This window comes from Cyclopterus lumpus, chromosome 10 (assembly GCF_009769545.1).
Source record: "Cyclopterus lumpus isolate fCycLum1 chromosome 10, fCycLum1.pri, whole genome shotgun sequence".
Classification (NCBI taxonomy): domain Eukaryota; kingdom Metazoa; phylum Chordata; class Actinopteri; order Perciformes; family Cyclopteridae; genus Cyclopterus; species Cyclopterus lumpus.
Window position 1 is genome coordinate 9,408,009 of NC_046975.1, and position 27,856 is coordinate 9,435,864.

At 42.9% G+C, this 27,856-nt stretch overlaps 1 protein-coding gene across 6 annotated transcripts; it reads left to right on the top strand.

The window, feature by feature from the left end:
• Window positions 1-1,880: 1,880 nt before the first annotated feature.
• On the top strand, window positions 1,881-27,784 carry ankhd1 (ankyrin repeat and KH domain containing 1). Of its 6 annotated transcripts, none has more exons than XM_034544315.1 (39): window positions 1,881-2,346; window positions 5,678-5,831; window positions 11,309-11,465; window positions 11,663-11,825; window positions 11,989-12,136; window positions 12,227-12,460; window positions 12,555-12,649; window positions 13,419-13,580; window positions 14,133-14,214; window positions 14,440-14,631; window positions 14,762-14,871; window positions 15,917-16,004; window positions 16,489-16,616; window positions 16,724-16,867; window positions 16,999-17,101; window positions 17,261-17,523; window positions 17,677-17,964; window positions 18,077-18,527; window positions 18,632-18,771; window positions 18,884-18,995; window positions 19,104-19,249; window positions 19,349-19,491; window positions 19,952-20,165; window positions 20,282-20,457; window positions 20,763-20,925; window positions 21,016-21,111; window positions 21,224-21,340; window positions 21,460-21,628; window positions 21,759-21,952; window positions 22,040-22,377; window positions 22,576-22,728; window positions 22,960-23,109; window positions 23,852-25,490; window positions 25,700-25,889; window positions 26,011-26,136; window positions 26,305-26,556; window positions 26,715-26,902; window positions 26,995-27,162; window positions 27,319-27,784. In XM_034544315.1, the coding sequence occupies exons 1-39, from the start codon at window positions 2,068-2,070 to the stop codon at window positions 27,376-27,378; spliced, it is 8,175 nt and encodes a 2,724-aa protein (XP_034400206.1). In that variant the 5' UTR covers window positions 1,881-2,067; the 3' UTR covers window positions 27,379-27,784. The 6 variants fall into 6 exon arrangements, with proteins under 6 accessions (XP_034400206.1, XP_034400207.1, XP_034400208.1 ...); XM_034544316.1 differs by having other exon boundaries at window positions 13,425-13,580; XM_034544317.1 differs by having other exon boundaries at window positions 11,678-11,825.
• Window positions 27,785-27,856: the final 72 nt, after the last annotated feature.

Here is a 27,856-nt window from a genome sequence, read left to right on the forward strand (position 1 = left end):
AAATTGTATTAAATTGCAAGGAAATTAAGTTATCTTAATATTCTGTTATTTGTTCCAATCTTACGTTTAAAATCATAGACCGTATAAGAACGTTAGAATTTACAGAAAATGTGGGATTTTTCACATACCTGGCAACCGGCTGAATAACCAATCGCCTCCGAATTGCTTGCGTCCACGCCCAAAAATGATGACGTTGCCGCCCAAGGCCCTGGCTGGCCGGGTGCATCTCCTGGCCAGGCCTTCAAGGATAAGTTATTCTGACTACAGTGGTCTCTAACTTGTACTTCTTTTAAAATATAATATGTGTTCATGTTTTACAACAAAGCAAACTAAAAATCCATAAAACAGTAACCTAGTTAGCATAAGCTTGTTGGTTTTGGTGAGAAATGTGACTGAACAGTTTAAAAGGTATTTTAGTAGTAGCTCATATACTTAACAACAAACTAATCAAATATGTTAGTTTGTGGTTTGGCAGCCCAAAAGTAATACAAGTAAGCCACACATTGGTCACTTGTTGAAATCAGTGGACCATCAGAAAGGTTTGATGCAGGAGAAGTCCTTCAGCAACTTCAGAATACCCCTTTAGCAAGGCATGTTGCCTCCTCCTTCTTTAGTGAAGCGGTTTAGTGTATCAAATTGAAAGTTAAATAACTTGAATTAAATTGACTAAAGTCAATACTTGTACTTGACTTGAGGGGTTTTATTTTCTGCTTTTTGAATACACTCCAAAATACACATAATTGGGAAATGTAGCACTTTCTACTCTTACTAGTTTCTTTGCAATACGTCACATATGATACATGCAGTTTCTTTTAGCGTAAACATGTTTAGCAGTGATACAAAATACAAGTATGGACCTGGAAATTAACATAATATGTGTCCATTAAAATACTACTTGATCATTATTAATGAATCATTAATGTCACATTCTTTAGTGCATTTACTTTTGATTCTGAGGTACATTTTAAGTAATACACGTTTTATAAAGATAATCAAACAGTACCAATGTAACAGTTTACTACATGTAATACTGTGAAAAGCAGAATGTGTGTTTTCTTGTGTTTTTAGTCTCATGGAATTTAATGACATATTCATTTGAATGCAAATGCTTTCTAGGAGTGAACCAGAAACATTTACAATGAGATCAGACACTTTTTGATTACGCAATCACTGGATTGCAATTTAAAAACAAAGTTCCATCAACGCAAAACACCTTATTTGGCATAGATACTGTTTCCTCACCAATATAAAAAAATAAGTAATATTAACATATACATATGCATAACTCATCTAAGCATACGCAATATGTGAAACAATATCAAGGGATTATGTGTTTCATATTTGCAGTAAAACAAATATTTAAGCAATTCATTTCAGATTACAAAATGTGATCATGATCCAAGGTGACCAATGTTTTTTTTCTTGTTTTTCTGTGTGCAGGTGTACGTTTTGTCTCATATCAATGCCCCTTAACGAGTACATCTCTAATTCTTCTAATTAGAATCTTATTAATGCTCATCAAGAAATCAAAGCCATAAATTACAGCATATGCAATGTGTGAGGTTCAGTTGATGATAGTCATTGGCATTTAAAGTTTTAAAAAATGGATGATTAAAATGTACAACAGGTGCCACTTCTCTCCATATACGTGATTTCCCTAAAAGAGTTTACATGAACTAGTAAAGCTAGCTACCAGTTAAGTTGGCCTACCATGTCATATCTTGACGTTCGTTCTACAGCCTCGTGATATTGGTAAACCTAACATGACGTTGCGGTCTCACGTTTGACAAGCTGTAACTTTGACCAATTGAAAACAGAGTTTTTTCCTGCTCAACCAATAGGGTGATCAGGATTTCTTACAGAGGCGGTCGTTCTGAGAAACAGTGCGTATCGGGTTAGGTTGTTAGAAAGTTAATGGCTGGGGGAAAGAGATCCTCCTCAACCCTCGCTTCGGGAGAGTTTCTGGATTCCCTGAAGTAAAATCACGTAAATATCCTAAAAGAAAGAGCCTGGACGGACGTTTAAGTCAACAACTAGCTCGTGGACACAAGTATCGTGAACATAAGTATGCAGGATGCAGTAGCCGGGACGGCAATGCTGACGGACGGCTTCGAGGACGAGATTGACTCGGTGACTCCTCGCTCCCCAGTGGCAGGGATGGGGGTAGGAGCGACACCAGGAGGAGTCGGACTAGGGGGCATTGGGATTGGTGTAGGTGGAAAGAAAGTACGTTTGTACGGCGAACCAGGTGGGCCTGGAGCAGAAAGACTGGATTTCAAACTGGCGGCCGCGGCCGTCCTCTCCTCGGGTCCAGGATCCGGCAGCGACGAAGACGAGGTTTCAGAGGTAGCTACGCTACGCTAAGCTAGTTAGCTAAGCCTAACCAGAGCGCTAGGTAACATTCCTCTCTTAGCGCGAGCTGGATGCTAGCTAGCGAATTAGCTCGCAGTTGGCAACCACCCCCTCCCAGGCCGCTGAAATGACGTAAAATAAGACAGCGCTTCAATCGAACAACACCTCTCTCCAGTTCAGTTGCTTATGCGGTGTTTGATATCGGTAATGTTTGGTGGGACACAAGCAGTTGTTCACGCTGAGCGGGTGAAATGTTTTATTTATGCAGCGCAGGCTGTGACTGCGGCCTAGTTCGGGTGGAAGCGACTACGGCCTCGCTCGGTGCTGTCGTCTCGCAACACCCATCACAAGTTTGTGGCTCCCCCAACAGCTTTCCAGCCACAGCAAATGGAAGATGCCTGTAAACCCTAGGACGTTCATGGCCAGCTAACTATCTGCCATTTCGTAGTTGTGGTGCAATTACGTCACTTTTCCAAATCATGTAAATTAACTACGATCGTCCCTCGACTAAGTTTCAAAACGTATAGATAATACTTTTCACCGCGGAACTCCTCTAATTTAAGGGACTCGCTGTTGACAAATAAACCAGTTTTTTTCTTCCATCCTCCGCCTCTTTCGGCCAGATAGCTACCACCACTGTGTCAACTTGATTTGCGTTGTCACAATTGCGAGCAGCTAGAGTTCATGTTGAGAGGAGACCAACTTTCCCATGTGCTGGCGGCGGTCACACACTGGGACAGGTGTTATGGCATCTCCTCCTTAGCTAAACATACTTCAGACATGTTTATATTAGCTTAGATGGATACATGTGTTATACGAAATGTGTCGCTATAGCACACATTTAATGTCACCTAAAAAAACAAACAAATTTGACTGAGAACCACCTCCTTACGGGATTTTTATTACAGAATCAAAAGGCCACTTCATCATAACCAAACCATCTTTACCGAAAGCCGTGTCTAATGTCAATGTCAATGTCAATTTTACGATATTAAGTCCTCAGCAATACTATTGTGATGTAATCGTGTTTACAAATATCGTATAGCTGCAGCAGATTCAGGAGTGGAACTTGCCAGACTGCTAACGTTAGATGGCAAAGATTTGCACTAATGTATCAACGGTCTCTCAGTTTAATAATATGTTCATGGTAACATAATATGTATTGTCATTTTAAAAGTGGTACAGTTTCTACTGTTGGTAAATCATCAAGGAGTTATGGGTGTGGAGCGAGAATTGACACTGCAGTGCAATGCATATTACCTGTTGAGCTGTCTATTATACTTTACAAATATCTGACCAAAGGGCTACCTTTCTATGACAGTAAGGTCAGCTGATGCCAATGTCCATATAGTCTGGCGATTTCTGTCTGAGCATCAGCTGTGTTGTAGTAGCAGAAGAAAATATCAAGTTTGACAATTGCAACTCGGGCAGTTTGCTCAAATCAAATTACAAATATGTGTCCTTTGTATCAAGTTTCTTAGTTCACCCAGCCATCTTTTGTAAGCCTCAAAGTGAGTGTTTGTTGTGGTGTTTTACTCCAGTGGAGAACTCGCTGCTCTGGGCAGCAGCTAAAATCTGAGCCCCAGGATTAAGCAGATGCCATTCTAGGCCTTTTCAGCTCTCTGGATACCAACACTGTGGGAACTGTAGTTCATTAATAGTGTTGACTGATGTCCATTGTTGATTATAAAGGCCTTCGTAAAACTACATCCCCCATGGGTTGTTTTACTCTGCGTTCCTATCGTATAGCTGAATTCCTCCACATTGCTGAATGCTGACTCAACATTTGCTCTGTGGGCCAGGTTCTAAAAGCCTGCTGCAGTTTATGGATGGACAACAGTTGTGTTGCAAACTCTTGTGTTGTGTATGTTTGTAACTTATTCTTAATCTTATTATTGTTTTTAAAACCTCACCATGTAGGTAGTTAGATATGATGTCTGTCATATTTGTCATCTCGGTACACCTGAGTACTCTGAAGGATAAATTATTAATGTAAACATTCTCAAGATATTTCAATGTATAGCACACTAGTGAAGACACAGTGTGAATCAGACGTCAGAAATTAAGAGCTCCAGTCTACATTCCTCAGGTTGGTGTATTGTATTTTTTCTATTACATAGTTTTTAGATGTGGCTATCTTTGAGATTATTTCCACCTGTCTATCAAAATATATCATGAGTAATTTTCGCAACTAACTGAGGTAGAACTAAGGAGTCACTAGTGTCCCACCTCTAACATTTGAAACACAGGAAGTGAACCAACAGTTACTCTGAAATAGACTAAATATAAACAAGTCTGCTGAAGCATTTTTTGCTGTGTTTGGTTCCATTAATATTTGTTTTCCGATATGTATGTGTGTGTGTATGTATGTATGTATGTATGTATGTATGTATGTGTTCTGTTTATTAGAACATGACTACATATGTTTATTGATCAGAGTTCTACTCAACAGTAACATATGTGAGTAAAGCTCAAATTTTTTGGGGTAAAAATATATGAATTTGGACTTAAGTAGTATTTACAACAGCGACACTCGGAAGTAAATAAAATAAAATAAATGGTAGTAAAGTTTGCGTTAATTATGTGGGCTCGCTTGCTTTTTAGATGCAAACAATGTTCAATGCAGACTGTTAAATAAATGCTCGCCAACAGGGCCAAAGCTCAGGTATGAGGCTCTGGTGCTGTACCTGGGCAGCCGACTCTCAGCTGAATCTCTCCATGTGTGCTAGAGTTTTAATTCCTGGCCGTAGCACTTCCTGTGCTTTCACTCTCTTATCCCTACACTCCTTTTTGATTTCTCTCGGTTGAAAGAAACCGTGAATAAACAAGGGCGGCATGCCTGGTCTTTTTATAGATGGTGTTTGTGGGGCAACTTCTATAAAGAATAAGGTAACTAATAAGTGACGTATAGAAAGCTGCAGACTTATTTTTGTAGGCTACCCAGAAGCATTGCACTAATTCCTTCAACATTTTGGATTATCGCAGATCATACGCTCTAAAAAATACTATGCAAGATCATTTCACAAATAAACACCACTTATGTTTTTTGAAGCGTACAGACAATCGGCAGAAATAAAAAGCTAAATGAACTACAGCACGGTCGAATCGGCGTGAGAAAATTGATAACTCATTACAAAGTTTTAGGACTCATTTCTGTTGCTCCGGTGCAAGTAACATAATACATTTTACAATGTTTTCCCACTTTCTCATGAGTTATTCTATTTCACAAACTCTGGTCAAGGTTTAGACTTTATACTCATACAGATGTTGATTATAAACTAACAATTGCCGACAAAGGGCTAAAGATTCTCTCTCCCTGTTCCAGGTGGAGTCATTCATTTTGGACCAGGAGGACCTGGATAACCCCATCATGAAGACGGCTTCAGAGTTGCTTTTGTCCAGTGCCACAGATGGCGTAGATTTGAGGACCGTTGATCCAGAGACACAGGCTCGACTTGAAGCTCTACTGGAAGCTGCAGGTATGACTGCTTCGTCTTAACTTAATTCCGCTTAAGACTTGACACATGTTAATTCGTAGTTGACCACTACCTCATTATTTGGCCATGCCTAATGCTCCAACCAGTCTTAATGTGTGATTTAACATGCAGTAACTTTGAGTAAGTGAGACCACACCTTTCTGCCTTTCCCCCCCTATACCTTTCAAATCCCAACAATAGTTGTATAGGCCTCCGGCTGAAATTACAATAAAGAGAACCTGCTTGTTCTACAAGTGTTATATCGGCACATAGTTTGAAAGTGATTTGGGTAAATTAGTTTGATTAGAACTTGTAATCTAGGTGGGAGAAGGTCCATGTAGATTAATCATTAGAGCTGGGTGTCCTGGCCTCGTTGGGGCTTATAAACATTACCGGGCAGATTAACGATGGAACGCGCTTCAGCCTCCACAGCATGCAGAGCCTGTGTTGAACGGCTAATGGCTAATCTCATTCTATTCCCCTTTCTACTGACTAGTCGGAATTGTTCACAAGACATGACCATTTTCGTTATCTGTTCGCTTAAGATCTGTTCCAGCTTGCTTAATAACGCTAATTATACTGTTTTAATGTTCAATTATTTTTTTATAAAGCGTTAGCAGAGAGAGGAGTGTCTGTGTAACGGTTATTGCAGCCTCCTTTCATTCCCTGTATGAACAAAGTAGCCGAATACCAATCTGGTTAAGACCATCACCAGGGAAGATGCAACAGATCTGGTGACGTTTATGGGTTGTTTTAGGTTATTTATATTATTCCAATATATTTTTTACCCTTAAAACCGGTAGTGTGTATTAAAATGGCTACACAATTGACTGTTTATCTGTTTTCACTGTAAATTCCTTCAAATTAAAGGTGAATTATTGCACTTTACGTTATTGTCTCTTTTTCAGTCCATTGTGCTGGATTACAGAGCCAATATAGCTAAACATTTTTACATTGTTCTGCTGTTCGTTAACAGTTGCTGAACTTGAGCATTTTGTTCTTGTGGGGAATGAAGAGAGGCTGTCCAAACCTGCTAGCACAAAAGTTAACTGACACTCTTCACTAAGCAGAAAGTCCATGCAGGTCATTGTACAAAATAATACAGGAAACAATTAAAAGAAAGAAGTATGTTTGCTATATTAATGTATAGATGTTGTATTCTAACGCACCTTCATTCACAAAGCTGTATGTTTCTCAATAGAATTGGCTTTATTTTTTATTTTAGGCGATGTGCATTTATCTATGTAGGTAGGGCAAATACACAGTAAATAGCTGTCCTCAGTTCAGATTTGGCGTCAGCAGTTGGTCCTTATTAAGGGACTTCTGATCTGGTTAAAAACGTTGACAGCGACACTCCTAATCATTTGAATAATGCACTTAAATTTGGTTAGCGTTATTCTGTACAGTTGATCATGCTTGTTGTAAGGGTTATAAAAACCTTAATACTCAGCAGACCTGAATACAACACATGCAAGATTATTAATGAGAGCTACTGATACTGCTAACCATACTTATGCACATATCTCTTGTTAATAAAGCTGTAATATGATTATAAATGGTAAAAGCAGTTAGGTGCACACAAAACAAAGGTAGAACCATGTGATATCAACAATATAATACCTTAAACCTGAAAATGGACATTATGATTATTGAACTGCAGGAGCCTTCCTCAGAGCGTAGTTAGTTAAAAACATACAGTGGCCACTTTATTAGGTACAACTGTATAATCTATGTAAATTCAATAGAATAATTTACTGAGGTCATACCTTAATGGGGTGCTCTATTGCACTGCATTATTTTGAGAGTTGTTTACATGATTTTGTCCTCCCTGTTAACACAATTTAGGTGGCAGATAATTTAGAAAGACCTCAATATCAAGCAGTTCAACACCACCACAAACTATGACCTCAGTGCTAAAGCATATCATTTAATTATTACCTCTGGCGGTATTTAAACAAATAAACATATAGGTTTCATAAAAGCATACTTATGGAAGAACCATTGTATTGCATTAGATTGTACAGGTGTACCCAATAAAGTGACCACTGGGTAAATATAGATATATCACACCAAATTGGTATTGCCAATGTGCACTTACAGTTTCAGACTTTTGTTTGCCAGGTGCATAGGTGGGAAAATGGGCTTTCCCCATCAAGTTCTTTTCTCTGTAATAATTACGCTTCTCCTTTTGTCAGTTTGTTTCCTCATATGAACTCCATTTGCCTTTGTATTGCCAGTGATAAGTCGTATAATCGTGTCCACAAATTGGGAGGACGAGGAGGCACGTACAAGCTGAGTGTGCGGGTGACTGCAGAAAACAGCGGTTGTGCTGCAAAGATTAGAGATTTAACATTTTAAAAGTTTGAGATTAAATCTGAACCTTTTTGTCATATCTTGGCATTCACAGGTTAAAAACATACTTTTGCACACTTATCAAACATGGCAAACGGTTTCAACACTATTCTTAGCTTTTTTTAAAAACAAGAGGGCATGATTATTTGAATAAGACCTTGCAAACTCCCTGTAAAGTACGTTATATGGATAATAATAATACATTTATTTATATAGCACCTTTAAAAACAGAGTTTACAAAGTTCTATACAAATGCATGGAAAAATGGGCATGATACAAATGCATTATAAACAAATGCAAGGATGAAAATGAAAATACACCCAAAAAAATTATATACATAAGAATACAAGTAATGTAAACTACAACACTAGATTTGATTGTATTTAACCTTTTGGTATAAATGTTCCAGAATAACAACACTAAAGTAGACATAATGTACAAAACAATCAAAACACACACAAATTCAGAGGTTCAGTGCAGTTATGGTCCAGTAATAAATGGACCAAAACTGAAGTCATGTGGACAAAAATAGTAAATTAACTACAGAGAGCAAATGAGAATTCTCATGCTGATAAATGCACATTTCATAAAAGGCTGGCCAGCACTTTTAAGACCAGTCGCTCTGTAATGTAGAGCCTATGGATATATCTGAAAAGTGTTGCTAGTACATTTTGTTAAAAATAAAACTTTAGTTGGCCCATGTATTTCTGCAGTACTCTTTTTATTTATTTTTTATATAGATATTATTTTTAAGCAATGCGTTTTCTTCACTTTCAGCAAAACACAGGCACAAAGAGCTTTCAGACTAATTCCTCTTCACACATTTTACATCAGTGTTGCAAGTAACTCGACTGACTGTAACACACACTAGAAACTGCAATAATTCATTAGCCAAGACTCACCAGCGCTGACATTGCTACATCTTACCCAGAATGCAAATCTGTTCTCCCTGTCACCTCTGGTACAGGCAACCACTTGAACCTTACATGTGATGCTTTTTCTCAAAGTACATCATTTGTGTCGGAAAGGAAACCATCTTAGTCAGGGACTGCCCGAGTGAAGATTGCTTTGATTTGAATGGCTGTTGGGTAAATGTATTAAAAGCCTTGTGTCAGACCAAAAAAAAGTGGATATTGGAGTAATCGTAACCCAATTTAAAGACATGGATCACTTTTGAATTACTGTAGCATGCAAAGTGGTGTTTCTACATTCATACAGCTAGCTGCTATAGGAAAACACTGTCGAATAAGGCCACTGAATACTTCACTTAACATGACAATTCTGTGTAGTGACTACAATGTTTCTTGTACATGTCTCTTAATTTAAACATGTCAAATCATCAGATGTCAAGTTAATATGACCCATGTGAAGACTACTATCGCCTTTATCAAATTGTTCATTGCGTTACAATATGCAAATAAATGTCATTGTGACAGTGCTACCAGATTAGTGTGAATGCCAGTTGTATGTTTTGAACATGCATGTGGTGTTTACGCCTCCCCTGACTAGATAGGAGATCATGTGATCATCTGATGGGTAAGCACACTGTGCAACACTTGCATCCTGGATTTGGATTAGATTCCATGGATTCAAACACCTTTGTGCTGTGCTGTCATAGGCTAATGCAGGTTTAAACTACGGCCACCTTATGTGGTCATTTTAAATAGCTGCAACCAGCGAGCATCAAAACCTTGTGTTGGTGTGTTGTTGAGAATGAGATTAAAAAAATGAATGAAGAACTCCATTCCTTCCTTGTGAGCCGTTAGCTACATCGGTAAAGTTACTTTGTATTGTGTGTTGGTTGGTGGTGCAGTGGGTGTAGTCTGCTCAGTGGCTGCTAGCCAGTGACGTGTTTCAGTTGAAACGCAACAGAAATATCTGCTCGTACCCAAGTCCCAGTCTTGGCCTCATTGAGAGCTCATTGTCCGTTTTGCTCATTCAAGAAAGTTTGACCCAAAAAGAGGAAGTTATTTTTGATCAGCACGATACAGCATAACATTAATGATCAACTTCCTTGACCTGTTGTTTCCCTCAGCCTTCGGGACTATTGCGAAATCCTAGTCAGAGAGCCATGCTAAGTTTAGCTCAAGTCGCAGGCCTAGTGGTGAAAACACATGAGAACCACAAGGACTGGAGCTCACTGAGGCCAAAAAGTCAACACTTGTTTTTCCTACTCTTTTGGCTCTTCTTGCTTCCTTTTTTTACACACATGCCTTTTAAAACCATAAGCTCCCACACACAACACAAACACTCAAATGCTTTTACTAGTTCTCGCCCCATAGTTGCATGTCGAAGTGTCCTTGAGCAAGACACTGAACCCCCAGTTGCTCCCTGGGCACTTCACAGCAGCCCACTGCTCCTAAGGATACATACAGAGAACACATTTATTACTCATATATGTATGTAACTATATGTAATATTACAATTCGGGTTTCAGTAGTTGAACTAGAGATTGGTCTGTCTTCTGAAAGATCTTTCAATGTCTGCCATTAGCAAATGCAGTTTTTATTCCCTACTGCTTGCTCTTCCCTTTCATTCCCCCTCGCTGGCTTTTCTTCTCTTTCATGATACATGCATACACAAACACATTTTTCTCTGCTATGGCATTTAGTTTCTCCCAGTGTTTTTCTCTTGCCGACTACTGTCTCCAGTTTCTCTCCCATTCACTGCCTTTTACCCATCTATAAGCAGACATTCTTCTGTTCAACCATAACAGCCTGAACCTATGTCTATCTTATACGACTAACATGACCTCCCTCACTGTATTCATTCAAGTTCTGGTCACTGATCTGTTTTTACCAAGACATTCCAATTGTCACCCAGCAGATATTGTTTTGTACTGTACCCACTGGCAAAATTATACGAGTTAAAACATCATAGATGGTGTATTGGAAGTAGTGAGGCAAGATTGTAAGCCATATTAACAAATGCTTGTGTGTGTGTTTTCTGTGTGTGAATTTTTTTTTCTTTTTCTTTCTTTTTTTCCTCTTTTTTTTTCTTTGTATGCTGCTACTAACCCTGGATTGGATTGGCTGGACTGGACTTGCTTCTTCATCTGGTCTGGTGTGGTTGTGCTCCCCTGTGGTTTGCCTTGCCCTATGCACCTCTGCCCTTTTGGTGTTCGGCAGGCATCGGTAAACTGTCAACTGCCGATGGTAAAGCTTTTGCAGACCCCGAAGTGCTACGGCGACTGACGTCATCCGTGAGTTGTGCCCTGGACGAAGCTGCAGCAGCCTTGACCCGTATGAGAGCTGAAAACACACTAAACGCCGGCCAAGCCGACAAGTATGTATCTCTCCCATACTGACACTGGCATATGCCAGTTTGTCTTGTTCACAGTTTCATAAAGTACTGAGTTATTATGACCGAGCATAGTCACTCTTTTCTATCAAATCAGAGTTGACCATACAGTATGTATGCCTGTTTGCGTAAATGTGAGGCGTATGTGTGTTCCCCTGTCACAGTGGCAGTAATTGTAGCAGTCTTGTTATTTTCAGTCGTAGTTTAGCGGAGGCGTGCTCGGATGGAGATGTCAACGCGGTACGCAAATTGCTCGATGAGGGACGGAGCGTCAATGAACACACGGAGGAAGGGGAGAGCCTGCTGTGCCTCGCCTGCTCGGCAGGCTATTATGAACTTGCACAGGTATGTGAAAGGGAATTCGGAGTTGGACTTGATTTTAGCATTGTTATGATTTTAATTTTTGTAGTGTTTAGTGCCTGTGCACTAAAAAAAGACCTTCCTGCAAAGTTAAAGTGATCATGTTATCACTCGTCTAGCTTATTTCTTATCATCATTTCATCCGTAGGTTTTGTTGGCCATGCATGCCAATGTGGAGGACCGAGGCATCAAGGGAGACATAACGCCACTTATGGCTGCTGCCAGTGGAGGTTATGTCGACATCGTCAAACTGCTTCTGGTCCACGGGGCAGATGTTAATGCACAATCCTCCACAGGTAAAACCCCTCTTTATTTCTCCACAGTTATGATTATTTCCTTTACTCTGTGTGTTTTGCGCTCATATTAATTTCTTTGCTGTTTTCCAGGCAACACAGCTTTGACGTACGCATGTGCCGGTGGCTTCGTGGATGTGGTAAAGGTGCTGCTGAAAGAGGGTGCTAACATTGAGGACCACAACGAGAACGGACACACGCCTCTAATGGAGGCGGCCAGTGCTGGCCACGTAGAGGTGGCCAGGGTACTCTTACAGTATGGCGCCGGCATCAACACACACTCCAATGAGTTCAAGGAGAGCGCTCTCACACTTGCCTGCTACAAAGGTCAGTTCTGTTAATTGCCTTATTTTGGTTCTGTGCCTCTCTCTCTCACTATGATAAAAGTGTTAGATTATGAGTTCTGGTTTTTCCTCTGCAGGTCATTTGGATATGGTGCGTTTTCTGTTGGAGGCCGGAGCAGACCAGGAACATAAAACAGATGAAATGCACACAGCACTGATGGAGGCGTGCATGGTGAGCATCTGACCCAAACCGTTACCTACATATTTTCAATTCACTCTGCCATTTGTTTTATATGTACCTGTATTTTTGTTACAGACAATGAATGCATTCATGTTTGTCCAATTTAGTTTTCAATTTGATTTAATATTTTAGTTTTTAAACAATTTATTTGTATTTTGACTGTTTTAGTTCAAATGTATTCACCAATATTATTAAAATTGTCTTTTTTTTTTTAAAGTCAAATTGTATATCAGATTACAGATCCAACATAACAACCCATTCAAAATCCGCTCAGCAGTAGAACCGCTGCAGACCTTCAGTGTTCACACTCGGAAGCACTTTGACAAAGCTCAGTCCACAGTCATGTACTTGTGCCTGGCTTATTATGAAAATTGGAGTCTGTGCATGGTCATGAGTTCAACCATCTTACCCAGCACTAATTAAGAGTTTTATGGTGTTTTTCCATGTAGACTAGTCCACTCAAATAGACAAGGATCTGCTTCTTTGTTTAATTAAATAAATGTAACGAAGGATGTTAGTTAGACTAGTCGTCATATTTCTGTGTTCTTTGATAAACATTAATGATGACACTAGTGTGAATGCAGCAATCCGGTAAGAAAAGTATGGAAACAAGATATTAATTCAACCATGTTTTAAAAGTGAATTGTAAAGAATCAAGGTTCTCGGACTCATGCATCGTGACAGTATATTGGCTTAATTGAAAAGTGATCCCATATATTTATTCAGGTGCTTATCTCTACATTCTCTGTGTGTCTCGCTGTCCCAGGACGGCCATGTGGAGGTGGCACGGCTGCTGTTGGACAGCGGCGCGCAGGTCAACATGCCAGCTGATTCCTTTGAGTCGCCCCTCACCCTTGCTGCGTGTGGAGGACACGTGGAGCTGGCAGCCTTGCTCATAGAGAGAGGAGCCAACTTGGAAGAGGTGTGTAAAGAGACGGGGGCCTAAATACCAACACAAGACCATAAACTACAGGAAAGGGCGCAGTTGTCTTTCTGGAGCTGTGTCTGTAAATATGAACTATGTATTTTTCTGTGGAAGATAGCCTTCAACCTTTGGACAATCGCACTGCTCTGCTACTACTGGGATACATTGTTCCAGCCACAGTCTTAGAATTTAGATTGAAATGTGAATTTAATTTGGCATTTGAATTACATTTATAAAACCAACTAGATGGGTAATCTTACAGTTGGAGCAAGGAAGAACTTAAAAATGATTTATTCATATTTCATTGCTGTTATTTCAATCTTAAAACACTCAGCTGGCAGCAAGGTAGCAGACTTAAACACAAGATGGCAGGCCAAATTATATTGCTTCAGGTTTTTTTGATCTCTCCTCTATTAAAAAGCATTTTGAAACTTTCCATGCTCAGTGAGTGTACACAAAAGACTTCAGACCACATGCTAATCTTGCAGTGAGTCGTACTGGCCACTATGTTTTCTTATCTGTGGACGCCTCTTTTTTTTTTTTGTCCAGGTTAATGATGAAGGCTACACACCTTTGATGGAGGCAGCCAGAGAAGGCCATGAGGAGATGGTGGCACTGCTGCTGGCTCAAGGTAAGCAAGCTTTGCTTCTACATCTGGGAAATATAAAGTCACATGCCGTTACAGTAAACAGTACACACTTGTTTGGATTTGTTTGGCCCTCTCTTTGCATTTGTGTTTGTTTTATCTTGAAAAAGATTCACCTTTTTATTTATTAAAGCATCGAAGAAATGGATTTGCTTTCATAAAGTGCAAAACAAGCGTGCATCACTAATCGCTAACTGTTCTGTTGACCAGGTGCTAACATCAATGCCCAGACCGAGGAGACACAGGAGACAGCTTTGACTCTAGCATGCTGCGGAGGCTTCTTGGAAGTGGCAGACTTTCTCATTAAGGCGGGAGCCGACATTGAGTTAGGTTGCTCCACACCTCTAATGGAGGCTGCACAGGAAGGCCATCTGGAGTTGGTCAAATACCTTCTGGCAGCAGGTGAGCTAGAGGAAAGAAAGCAAGGAGCTGCAGATCTAGGAGAACAAAGAGTATGCTTAGCTGTGTTTAAAAAAAAATGTTAGTTATACATCTGTGCTTACTACCCTAATCCCTTGATTTTGTCATTCAGGGGCAAATGTTCATGCCACCACGGCAACGGGTGACACAGCGTTGACGTATGCGTGTGAGAACGGGCACACTGATGTGGCGGATGTGCTGCTGCAGGCTGGAGCCAACTTGGTATGCCATACTCTTCAATCCTCTCTGTCACTTATGATTGGCTCCTAGCCCGTTACATATAAATATATAAAAAACAAGGCACTTAAAAATATGCGATGTATACTATTTACTGTGTACTTCTACTTCAGAGGCAAACATTGTAGTACTACATTTAACTGACTGGAAAAGGGTACTCGTTACTTTGCAAATTCCAATAAGATGCATTATTATTCATCCATATTGAAAGCTCCACCGGAAACGGATGTTAAGTACCTTTGGGTATCTTGTGCTTATAAGGCCTTTCTTTCATGCTTCACTTGGAGTAAGATTTTAATGCAGGACTTTTACTGTCTGGTTCTAATAGTTTTAATATTAGTAATTCGTGGTTTTACTTCTGCCAATACCAACATTTCCAGTTGGCGCCCCAAATCACTAAATCCGCTCCTGATGATCACACCTTTACTCGGATTAGAAACATTGGTGAAATACACTCAGTAGAGTTAATTGGTTTGACGTTACCACTGTCGTTATATATGATGGCGGTATTGTTATTACTGTTTATAAGTTTGTATCAAGTCTTACACCCGGGAGTTACAGTCTTACTAACTGGTGAAAAACATTCTGCTTCCAGTTTTCTATTCGCTTTTTTTTATTCCAGGCAAGTAAATAAGAGTCTGGTCCCGATTTTCAGTCCCGATACCTGGGATTTGTGTATCGGACAATACGAAGTACTGATCCCATACCAGTGTTTAATTATTAAGCTCTATGCCTTGGATTATTCTTTTGTATAAGGCATCATTAGACTTGACTTAAACGTTGCTTTTTTTAACTTTGTGACACAAAATGCAACACATTATGCATTAACAGATGTGTCACCAAGGCTTTTTGTATACAAATATGAATAGATCAGATTTAACAGTGTGAAGCAAGGCTTGTAGCTTGGAGAGCTACAGCAGCAGTTTTTTTTGACTGGCATGTTTCTGGACAAATATAACTCATACATCTTTTGTTTAACTTCTGGACTAAAGTAAACTTAAACAAACATCTTCACCTTTCTGTCTTCCAGGAACATGAGTCTGAAGGGGGCCGGACGCCCTTGATGAAAGCAGCGAGGGCGGGACATCTCTGTACAGTACAGTTCCTTATCAGCAAAGGTGCGTTGAATGTACTTCTTTTGGAAATTGTGATTTATTTATTTCTTTTTCTTTTCTTAAAGACCTTTTCTTATCTGATATATATTTTTTATAATCGCTTAAAACTGAACTATTTGAAAATGAGGTTTTATTGATTTTTAACAATTTGACTGGAAGATGTTTTATCCTGCTAAGATTTACACTCAAATAAATATAAGGAAAGAGTTTTGTTTTTCTTCAGTGTATTGGTCTTATCTGAGTGATAACACTCGTAATAGATGAAAGATTACTAATAGTTACAGTTATTGTATTGTAGAATTTATACTCACGTTTTCTGAAAATACAATTTACATAGGCTCACAATTCCCAATGCAGGAATACTGTTTTTCATCCCTAATTCATTTGGGTTGGACGCCTAAAGATTTTGCTTTTGGGATTGTATTAATTAGATTCATATCTCATACAGAGTGAGGTAATGTGTTTTAACCCTTCTTCTCTTGTCTAGGTGCTAATGTGAACAGAGCTACTGCCAACAATGACCACACAGTGGTGTCTCTGGCCTGTGCTGGAGGACATTTGGCTGTGGTGGAGCTGCTGCTGGCACATGGGGCGGATCCTACACACAGACTCAAAGTAATGCACACACTTTGGATATAGATTAGACTAGTTGGAATATTTATGTGTGTTCACATGTGTGTAATAACTACACATCATCGAAACCATGTATGTTTTCTCTGTAGGATGGTTCAACCATGTTGATAGAAGCTGCTAAGGGTGGCCACACCAATGTGGTGTCCTACCTATTGGACTACCCAAACAACATCCTGTCTGTCCCAGCTCCTGACCTCTCCCAGCTCACTCCCCCCTCGCAAGATGCCTCTCAGGTAAATACAGCAATAAATTACACTTTTTTAAAAATCAATGTTTGTCTGGGGAATATATCTGTTTTTGGAAAAGAGTAAGTCTTATAGTTGATTTTGAGAGCTTAAAACTAACATGTCCTCTGCCGTAACAGGTTCCACGTGTCCCATTCCAAGCTCTCGCCATGGTCGTGCCCCCTCAGGAGCCCGACCGAGCCCCATCAAGCATCGTCACCCCCCCACTCGTCTCCAGCAAAGGTAATCAGTGCTTCAAGTCATGCTACCCAGAGAGTGTACTCACGAAATGGAGTTGAAGTGACTTCATCCAGCCATATAGCTGTTATCTCCCCAGTTTTAAGGCATTTTGTTAACCCAATGTATCCCTCAACTTCTTGGATCTCTTTTGTACAAATCCAGGCGTTTCCAAACAGAGACAAGCAGCCCTTCAGTCCGGTGTTCCCAGCTCAGTTGGCCGGGGGCCTGAATCGGAGCCTCTACCGCCCTTCCACTTGTGCCAGCCTCTAGAGTGCATTGTGGAGGAGACGGAGGGAAAGCTGAACGAGCTGGGCCAGAGAATCAGCGCCATTGAGAAGGCCCAACTTCAGTCGCTAGAGCTCATTCAGGGGGAGCCGCTCACCAAAGACAAGATTGAGGAGCTGAAGAAGAGCAGAGAGGAGCAGGTATAATCTATCATCCATTTGAAATCCATTGTTTTTCTAACTTTACTTAAGATGGACTTTACCTAGCATCAAATGTACACGTGAATGTTATTTTGCATGCATAGCACCGTATCAGAAGTTAGTCAAACATGGATGTGGCTGTTCCCCACTTAGGTGCAGAAGAAGAAGAAAATCTTGAAGGAGCTGCAGAAGGTGGAGCGCCAGCTGCAGCTGAAAACACAGCAACAGTTCACCAAAGAGTACATGGAGGCGAAGGGTTTAAAGGAGGAGCAGGAGGCCGGACAGAGCCAGGGTCCAGGTCCAGGTCCCGGAAGTACAACGTCTGTACCTGGAGCGCTTCCGACCATAACAGGTGCCCAAGTACACACCAGCTCTGACACGGATGAGGAAGCCAACAAAGATGGGGATCAAGAAGAGCAGCCAGGAGAGGAAGGGGAAGAGGTGAACTTCTCAGTAGTCTTTTTTTGTTATTTTTAATGTCATGAAGTTGGTTCTGATTTCTTTATCACTGTTTATTGATCCGGAAAACTTATGATGCTTTATCATTTTTCAGGAAGAGGATGATGAAGACGACGATGATGAAGAGGAAGGTTCGGAGGAAGATGCAGATGGAGATGATGGCGATTACCCCAGGCTTCCTCAGGTGGGCACAATCCTCTACAGGGATGGGCCACAGCCGCCACAGCAGCCTCCTCTGCCCCCTTCGCCACAGGCACAGCCCCAGCCTCCTCCACCGCCTCTTCAGACTGCCTTCGTCCCTATCCAACCACTGCCAGACTACAACCCTGCGGACTACCCGGGGAGCACCAGCCCAGAGCTGCAAATGCTGGGGCAGCAGCAGCAGCAGCAGCAGCAGCAGCAGCAGCAGCAGCAGCAGCAGCAGGGTCAGGGTCAACAACTGTCTGGGTTAGGCCCAGGAATGATACCTCAGCAAGCCCCAGATGGGCTCATGGTAGCTACACCTGCACAGACGCTCACAGACACGCTGGATGACATCATGGCAGGTAAGTGCAATTAGGTTTGCAGTCGACATGAGCTTGTTGTTGACTCACATCTAATGAAAGGGTCTGGTAAATCCCTAATCCTATAACTTATTTCTCTATTGCAGCTGTGAGCAGCCGGGTGCCCATGCTGAACCCTACAACCTCGCCCACGCCCCTGTCCCAGCCACCCACACAGATGTCCTCAAACATCGCCTCGCCTTCTTCAGTCCTGCCCCTCTACCCCTCTGTTGACATCGATGCACATGTAAGACACAATGCTGAATTTGACATGACAAAGACCTTAAAATTGACAATGCAAGTGAGTACTTGTGTGCACAGTCCCCAACCCTGTTAAAAGATGATGTTGTCTCCCACAGACGGAGAGTAACCATGATACAGCGCTGACGCTGGCGTGTGCAGGAGGACATGAGGAGCTTGTGTCTGTCCTCATTGCGCGGGGAGCCAACATTGAGCACCGGGACAAAAAAGGTATGAAAGTGTTATAATAAAACTGAAATGGTACGTTATTATGAACACTAGGGTGGTAGGAATTATTGGATTTTAGTTCACAATTCACATTCTCTCTGTTCTCCACAGGTTTTACTCCTCTGATCCTGGCTGCCACTGCTGGCCACGTTGGAGTGGTGGAGGTGCTCCTGGATAAAGGGGGTGACATTGAGGCTCAGTCGGAGAGAACCAAAGACACGCCCCTCTCGCTGGCCTGCTCCGGAGGACGCCAAGAGGTAGACCCATCGTCTTTTCGAGTTTCCAGAAACGATAGTGACATTGCTGTTTAATTGTTTCCTGGCTTTAACTATACAACTGTCATTTGTGTTGGTCAGGTGGTTGAGTTGCTACTGCTTCGGGGAGCTAATAAAGAACACCGCAATGTTTCCGACTACACGCCTCTTAGCCTCGCTGCTTCTGGGGGTTACGTCAACATCATCAAGATACTCCTCAATGCCGGAGCTGAGATCAACTCCAGGTGAGCAACCAGAACCTTAGGAATCCTTCATTTTTATAATGTAACTCTTCTTGATCTCAATGTGACAACATTGTTTTATTTACTGGAAGGGAATGATGTGGCACTTTAGAGACACTTTTTTTTAAATTCAATGATGCTAAACAAATACAACATTTCTGTGAAATGTGCCTTAGTGTTTTAGTCGCACCCAAAAGTAATAGCATAGCGATTAAGTACGTTATGAATGGCATTCAAGGAAACTTTATTTGAACTTGAACCCCAAAAGCTATTGCAGTTACATTGATAAATGTTGCTCTGCAAAAAGTTAAAATACATTTATATTAAATTGCAATGACACCATAATGTGTACCAAGACAAATATTCAGAGATGTATGTTATGCTTCTCAAAGCACATTAAAGTTACATTTTGTATTTAATTTTGTTGTACTCTAAACATTTTGTTTATTTACTCTCGCACCAGGACTGGCAGTAAGCTAGGAATCTCTCCTCTGATGCTGGCAGCCATGAATGGTCATGTACCGGCAGTGAAGCTGTTGCTCGACATGGGCTCGGACATCAACGCCCAGATTGAGACCAACAGAAACACCGCACTCACCCTAGCCTGCTTCCAGGGCCGGGCTGAGGTTGTCAGTCTGCTGCTGGATCGCAAAGCCAACGTGGAGCATCGTGCAAAGGTGAGTAGACTGGATCTCATTCACCAAGACATTCATTTGTAAATGCTGCTGGCCTACAATGGCTGAGCCCACGGTGTAGCTGGCTATCTTGCTGAGTAATCTCTCACTTTATTCAGACTGGTCTTACTCCTCTGATGGAGGCAGCCTCAGGAGGTTATGCAGAGGTGGGCCGAGTGCTTCTGGACAAAGGTGCTGATGTCAACGCTCCCCCCGTTCCCTCATCCCGAGACACTGCCCTCACCATTGCTGCCGACAAGGGCCACTACAAGTTTTGTGAGCTGCTTATCAACAGGTGAGTGCTCTTGAGTGTTTGTGTACAGAAGCATGTTCTAGTTTTCCTATAATGAAATAACTCATTTACAAAGCCCCATATTGCTGGTTTCAATGCAACATCAAGTTTAATCTCTTGGATACTGGTGAGGCAGGAGTATCTTAGTATCTTACTGGTGAGGCAGGAGCACACTTACTGGTGAGGCAGGAGCACACTTACTATAAAACTCCGGTGTCACCCATAGGTTCAGCCTGTTGCCCCCAGCCCTTTTAGCTGCAATGCCTTCACGTGACTCCTTAAGGCAAAACTTCTTCCTGTTTTTGCAGGGGTGCCCATATCGACGTACGAAACAAGAAAGGGAACACCCCTCTCTGGCTAGCGGCAAATGGAGGGCACTTTGACGTGGTTCAGCTCTTGGTGCATGCCAGTGCTGATGTGGATGCAGCCGATAACCGCAAGATTACCCCACTCATGGCTGCTTTTCGCAAGGTGCAGATTTGACCAAAACCCTGATTGTTAGTGTATCACGCTAGACTTTGCCATGGCTGTGGTTACTAACTATTTTACTGCACATTCCAGGGTCATGTGAAGGTGGTGCAATATCTTGTGAAGGAGGTCAACCAATTCCCATCGGATATTGAGTGCATGAGATATATCGCCACTATCGCTGACAAGGTATGTTGATTTTCTTTTCAGTCATCAGTCTTCCTCGTCTATTGGAATTTACAGAGCTGACGAAGATGGGAGTAAAGCTGTAACTCCAGCTGTTGGTTTCCTGTTGTTGCAGGAGCTGTTAAAGAAGTGCCACCAGTGCATGGAGACCATTGTCAAAGCCAAAGACCAGCAGGCGGCAGAGGCCAACAAGAATGCTAGCATTCTCCTCAAGGAGCTAGACTTGGAGAAGGTAATGTCAGACCCTGTGGCTGTGCTTCGGGAGGTTAAAGCATTCTGAAATCTTTGCATGCAGTAGGTGAGGACAAACTCGTTTTTATTTTGGAACAACTCTTGTGTTGTGTGCGACAGTCTCGAGAGGAGAGCAAGAAGCAGGCCCTGGCTGCTAAACGTGAGAAGCGTAAGGAGAAACGCAAGAAGAAGAAGGAGGAGCAGAAGAGGAAGCAGGAGGAAGAGGAGGGGCAGAAAACCAAGGAGGACTTCTCTGAGATGCTGGAGCAGAAGGAGGATTCAGCTGATGGTAACATTTTATGACTGTTGCTATTAGTTCAGAGACTGCAGAATTGTTTTTGCGTTTCTGAAACTTAGTTATATTGTACAAGAATTGAAAGGTTGGCAACCATTTTATTTGACCTGTTCTCCCCTCTCAGAAGAAGAGGTTCCTATTGAGCCTCCGAGTGCAACCACCACCACCACCATTGGTATATCTGCAACCTCCACCTTCCCGACAGCTCTTGGGAAGAAGCGCGCGAGTGTCGCCACTACCCCGAGCACCAATCGCAAGAACAAAAAGAACAAGACAAAGGACTCGCCCAATGAACCCATCATATTACAGGATCCGCAGGTGAGCATGAATGCTTTATCAATGATACTCTTTTTCGAAAAGTACCTTTACTTACAAAAAACGTTAACGTCTGTGTCTTCCCTTTAGGTTGCACTAGCACAGCAAAACGCTGACAAGAACAAGATCCACGGTGAGCCACGGGGCGGAGGTGGAGGAAACAGCGATTCTGACCCCTTGGATAGTACCGACTGTGCCAGTGAGAGCAGCAGTAGTGGGGGCAAGAGCCAGGAGCTTAACTACCTCCCTGACCTCACCTCCTCCGCGTCCTCGTCCTCCTCGTCCTCGTCCTCCTCGTCCTCAGTCCCCTCCTCAGGAGCAGCCCAGGGCCTCCTGCATGGCCGAGAGAAGAGACACTGTCCTCAGCCGCTGACTGACTGCAAGGTGGATAACAAGGTCACAGTCTCCATCTCAAAAGCAATGCAAAAGTGAGTCCCTGATGGAGCAGAGCTCATTTATCATTTAGTGTGTGTGTGTGTGTGTAGCAGCTACTCATCTAGGAAAAATAGTTTAAGGAAATGCTATATTTATGTGTGAACTACATGCAGTAAGTATTGTTATTTCAGTGTCAACCAACATGACAGATAACAGATTATATCTTCATTATTTTGCCCGTTTTGTCACAGAGCTCTGGACACGAGCGACTGCACTTCCCACTCCTTGCCCTCTCCATTCAAGACCATGGCTCTTCCCATCACCTCACCCAACAGTAAGCTCAGCCTCACAAGCCCCAAGAGAGGCCAGAAGAGAGAAGAGGGTTGGAAGGAGGTGGTCAGAAGGTCAGTTGTTTTGGATTGTATCTGTTTGCGCTGCAACCTTTCACATGGTTTGGATTGACATGGCCACATTTTAATTGATGTGCCCCCATCTAAAAGATAAAGTTTGGTTGTTAAAATTATGCACGGAACTTATTTGGTTTGAGGACATTAGTGACATAAATTGCCTTAAGTAGTGTTCACATCTACCAGTACAAACCCATAGATAATGAACTTTCACTGCTTCTTTTAAAGATCAAAGAAGCTGTCTGTGCCAGCCTCTGTTGTGTCTCGGATCATGGGCAGAGGAGGCTGCAACATCACAGCAATCCAGGATGTGACAGGAGCACACATTGACGTAGACAAACAGAAGGACAAGAACGGGGAAAGGATGATCACCATAAGGTAAATGTAATGCCCTCTGCTGGACTGTAAATGGCACTGCAGCTGGAGTAGAACAGTTGGTGAGCTGTATTAAAGTAAGCATGTAAGCCCCTCCTGGATGATGTCAGTCATTCCCACTGCAACAGTCCAACACTGGATTTGTAGAATTCAGGAGAGTTTAATGTTCTATCCTCTTTAAATCTCATCATCTTTAAAGTTGTTGGCATTAAATGTGAGGTCAAAAACATCCTCTTATCAGTTCCATAGACACTAGAACTGCTGATCATGGATGGAGCTGAATGGCAATCATTTAAATTTGTCGAAAGCAAATTTTGAACAGACAAAACAAATCTGTCTCAACAACAGTGTTGGGAAAAGAAACTTGGTTCTACATGCAGAGCAGAAACTTTAACCAACGTTGATCAGTCTATACAAATTCCACTCTCATTGGTGCATCCATTTAAAGTGTAGCTCTTGGTGGATGTTGCGCTGGCATATTGGTCCACCACTGTTATGGTGTAAACCTGCACATTTGCTATTGCTAGTACATGACTCAAAGTGTTTCCCTTACACTGAGAAACTAGATTCAATATAAGAAGGCTGATTGCACAAGAACAATGAGGCAGAAGAGATTGTAGAGCAGATGTTAAACACCAGTCAATTAATTGCAGTGAAACCTACCCAAAACTGAGGACCTGAAAACACTCATACTTTTTAACAAAAAAAATAAATCCTATTTTGAAAGAAGTGCTCTTTGTTGCAGAGGAGGGACAGAGTCTACAAGGTATGCAGTCCAGCTGATCAATGCTCTTATCCAAGACCCCGCCAAAGAGCTTGAAGATCTGATCCCAAGGAATCACATCCGAGCCCCAGGCTCTAAATCAACCTCGGCTTCCTTCTCCAGCACCGCTGGGGCCACCAGCGGTTCAGCCACTGGGCCAAAGGCCCTAAGCTCATTGGTCACTTCCGCAGGCGTCTCGTTCCAGCCCTCTTTATCCTCGTCTACACCCTCCTCTCAGGCCAGTGGAAAGATTGGAAAGGGGCTGTCGTCAAATGTCAGACAGCCCTTCCCTGTGTCTTTGCCTTTGGCGTATGCCCACCCTCAGCTTGCTCTACTGGCTGCTCAGACCATGCACCAGATCAGACACCCTCGTCTACCCATGGCTCAGTTTGGTGGCACCTTCTCTCCCGCCGCCAGCACCTGGGGGCCCTTTCCTGTGCGTCCTGTGAGTCCCGGCAGTGCCAACAGCTCCCCCAAGCACAATGGAGGAACCAACAGCAACGGAGGCCAGGCCAGACTCAACTCAACCCATAGTGAGCACAGCAACACAGCCAGCTCAGGGGCCTTTGTGACTACCATCAACACCGGCACCACCAGTTCGCCTCACACATCTACAGCTGCAGCCTCTCCTCATACCCCAAACCCTACTCCATACAACCCCCAGCCGAGCGTCCCCAATCCTTCCTCTGTCAAAAAACAGCTCTTTCCCCCTGACAAGTCTGCTGGTGTCACCCCTGTGTGTGTTTCTGCCACTTCTACTAGTGGCAGCAATGCAGTACGAGGCACAGGTTCTCCTGCCCATCACAGTTCCACAACAACTACCGCTAATGCCCCTCAGCAGCTTGTCGGACCTATCTCACTGCCCCACCTCCAGCCAACTAAAACAGAGCCCAGTGCCGTTGCCCCTCTTGGAAAAGACAAGCCCTCTCTATCTGTAGAGAACCAGGCTGTTTCTGTGAGTGAGAGCATCAACTCTGTGGGTTTCTCTGCCACCGCCATGGCTTTACCTCCCAAGCCAGAGCCTCGACAGCAGTTACCTCCTCCCTCCTCCACTGCATCATCCACAGAGGCTACAACGCCCCTCCTCAACCCACAGCCCAGCTCCCACCACCCCTCAGCACCTCCTTCTATCCACTCACACAATGTTGCACACCCCAACAACACTGTACCCCACTTCTCAGCCCCTGCACCCAGAGTCCCCCATCGTATGCAGCCAACAGGGCCTTACTATTCCCTTCCTGAGCAGCAGCAGCAGCATCAGACGCAGCAGCAGCATCAGACGCATCAGCAGCATCAGCAGCAGCAGCATCATCATCATCAGCAGCAGCAGCAGCAACAACAACAACAACAACAACAACAATCTGTGTTCGTGCCCTTCATTGCTCAGCAAGAACCCCTGAAACAGACCCAAAACCAGACGTCCCAGTCGACAAATTTGCCTCAACAAGCTCAGAACCAAGCCCATGCTCCAGGCTCCCTTCAGGTCTCTGCAAACATGGGGATGATGAACGGTTCCCAGATGCAGCATGTGGCCAATGCAGGCAAGCCACAGCAGATACCCCCCAACTTTGGTCCTGCAGGCCTCTTCAACTTCAGCAGTATCTTTGATAACAATAGCCAGGTGAGTTGAACATTTATAATGCAAACATTAGCCTGACATCTTGTTTTACTTGTATTTGTAAGTTGTGACTTTGTGATAAAAAAGGAGTTTGAATAGCCCAACAACCTAAACAGTAGAAATTTCACGGCTCCTTTTTTTGCTGTAACATGACTTCAGTAATACCATACCCAGTAATTATATCGTTGTTACCTATTGTGTCTGATTTGCAGGTTGGAAACAACCAGGTGTGGGGTGCGTGCCATCTGCCAGCTCGATCACCACCAGAGCAGTCGTACTCAGCCCCACCAGCCTACATGAGCATGGGCCAGATGGAGAATATGATGCCCCCGCCTCCTCAAGACAGCTCCAAAGCCCCTGGCTACCGCTCTGCCTCACAGAGGATGGTCAACAGCCCCATCGGTATGACTAGTTTTATTGTACTTTATACATGATTGTGTAGATGTTTGTTTAATTGGTTTAAACGGTTTGCTTTTTTATGTGCTTAATAATGAGCTGTATCTTTAATTATCTGCACCCACAGCATTGACCAGCTATGCCACCAGTATCTCTGGCAGCCCTGTGTATCTGCACGGTCATACACCGGTTGGCACACCTTCATTCAGCAGACAGCACTTTTCCCCTCACCCATGGAGTGCATCCACATCAGGTACTAGGCTCTTTTTTTCATTTGCTTTTTTCTTATAACTGTTCAGCCTTTAATTATCTAGTTGGACTTTTAAAAAAGCGATTTTCTAACTGTTGTATTTTTCAGTTTGTTGCAATACTTTTAAATGTGTAAACTTGATCTGCCCCTAACTATTTATTCCTGGACCAGGTGAATCTCCTGTCCCGCCTCCATCTACAGTGTCATCCTCCGCCCTTTCCACCTCAGCTGTGCCCCCTCCTCCCCAGCCTAAGCCAGGCAACTCCTCACAGCAGGACCGGAAGGTTCCCCCTCCCATTGGCACAGAGCGGCTGGCCAGGATCAGGCAGACTGGTTCCGTCAACCCACCTCTCCTCACTACCAGCTACACGGCATCTGTTGGACAGGGAGGCATTTGGTCATTTGGTGTTGGCAGTGCTTCGGGTAAGAGCAAATTCAACTTTTGTTCTGGTATTTTCTTTTTGACAATTTAGAGAAAAGCTGAAACATTTGAATTAATCTCAGAAGTGTGACTTTGCATCAGTTTCTTTGCAGCAGTAACTGATATCCACTAATAATGCCAACCCTCTGTCTTGATACAGAGGCCATGTCTGGTTGGTCCCAGCCCCTGATGAGCAGCCACATGATGCACCCTCAGCTGCAGGCAGAGCAGTCTGCCTTCTCTCAGCACCAGCCCATGGAGCAGGATGACACAGGCATTGCAAACCCTGCCAACAACTACCACCAGCAGCAGCAGCACTTGCCCAACAGTTACATGGACTTCCCAAAGGTAACACAGAGCCATATAGCTCTGTCGATGATTCAACCCCTGTTTCTCCCATGTACACACCTTTTACTAATGCTGCGTTATTGTTCGCTCAGGGGATGCCCATGTCAATGTATGGAGGAACCATGCTGCCCCCTCATCCTCCCATGGCAGAGGGGCCGGGGGGACCGATGTACAATGGTTTGCACGCTGGTGACCCTGCATGGAGCCCCATTATCAAAGTGGTCCCAAACAACGCAGATAACTCTGACCCACAACAGCAGGTAAAGTCCTTTTTTTAAAAAAAAAGTTATACCCATGCTGTCTAATCATATGCTTAGAGTTGAATGGTCGGACTTGTATTTCTGGCATTAGTCAGATGTAATATTTGACTACAGTCGTTCTAACATAAACCCCTTATTGATCCTCTCTCCTCTCAGGTGTGGCCTGGTACCTGGGCACCTCATGTGGGCAATGTGCACCTGAACCACGTCAACTAGAGAGAGCGTCCACAGCAATCAAACGCACACAGCATGACCACGCAAACATTAATTACCAACTGACGAATATGACCGAAATAAGACACCGAAAGAAGAAAAACTTACAACATGTTAACTTTAGTAGAGACCTGAGAGTGGAGAGCAGAAGTTGAAGAATTGGAAGTTCTCTTGACGCCATTCTTTGATGTGCCTATCTCAAACAAATAAAGAGAAAATTGGGCGAGAGCTGTTAGCAGTGTCCCGATGATGCAAACAAACATGCGCGATCACCTGTTCAACAGGATCCATTCTCTGCGTAGTTTAGCGATTTTGACTTAAACCCACATACACCGTTCTTGGGCTGCAGGGGGCTCAACATGAAGTAGCTATTTAAACTTGGCCCAGAACTAGATGATGATTACCTAAAGAGAAAGAGAAATCAGAACCTTTTAGAGTGGTAAATACATGTATAATTGTTTACATACTAAAAAGGGTTAAA

Bases quoted from the DNA above. Each gene is read 5' to 3' on its own strand.
- ankhd1 (XM_034544315.1), top strand. From the start codon at position 2,068: ATGCAGGATGCAGTAGCCGGGACGGCAATGCTGACGGACGGCTTCGAG. The intron at 16,868-16,998 runs GTAAATACAGCA...CTGCCGTAACAG, and splicing joins CCTCGCAAGATGCCTCTCAG to GTTCCACGTGTCCCATTCCA. The intron at 21,341-21,459 runs GTAATGTCAGAC...TGTGTGCGACAG, and splicing joins AGGAGCTAGACTTGGAGAAG to TCTCGAGAGGAGAGCAAGAA.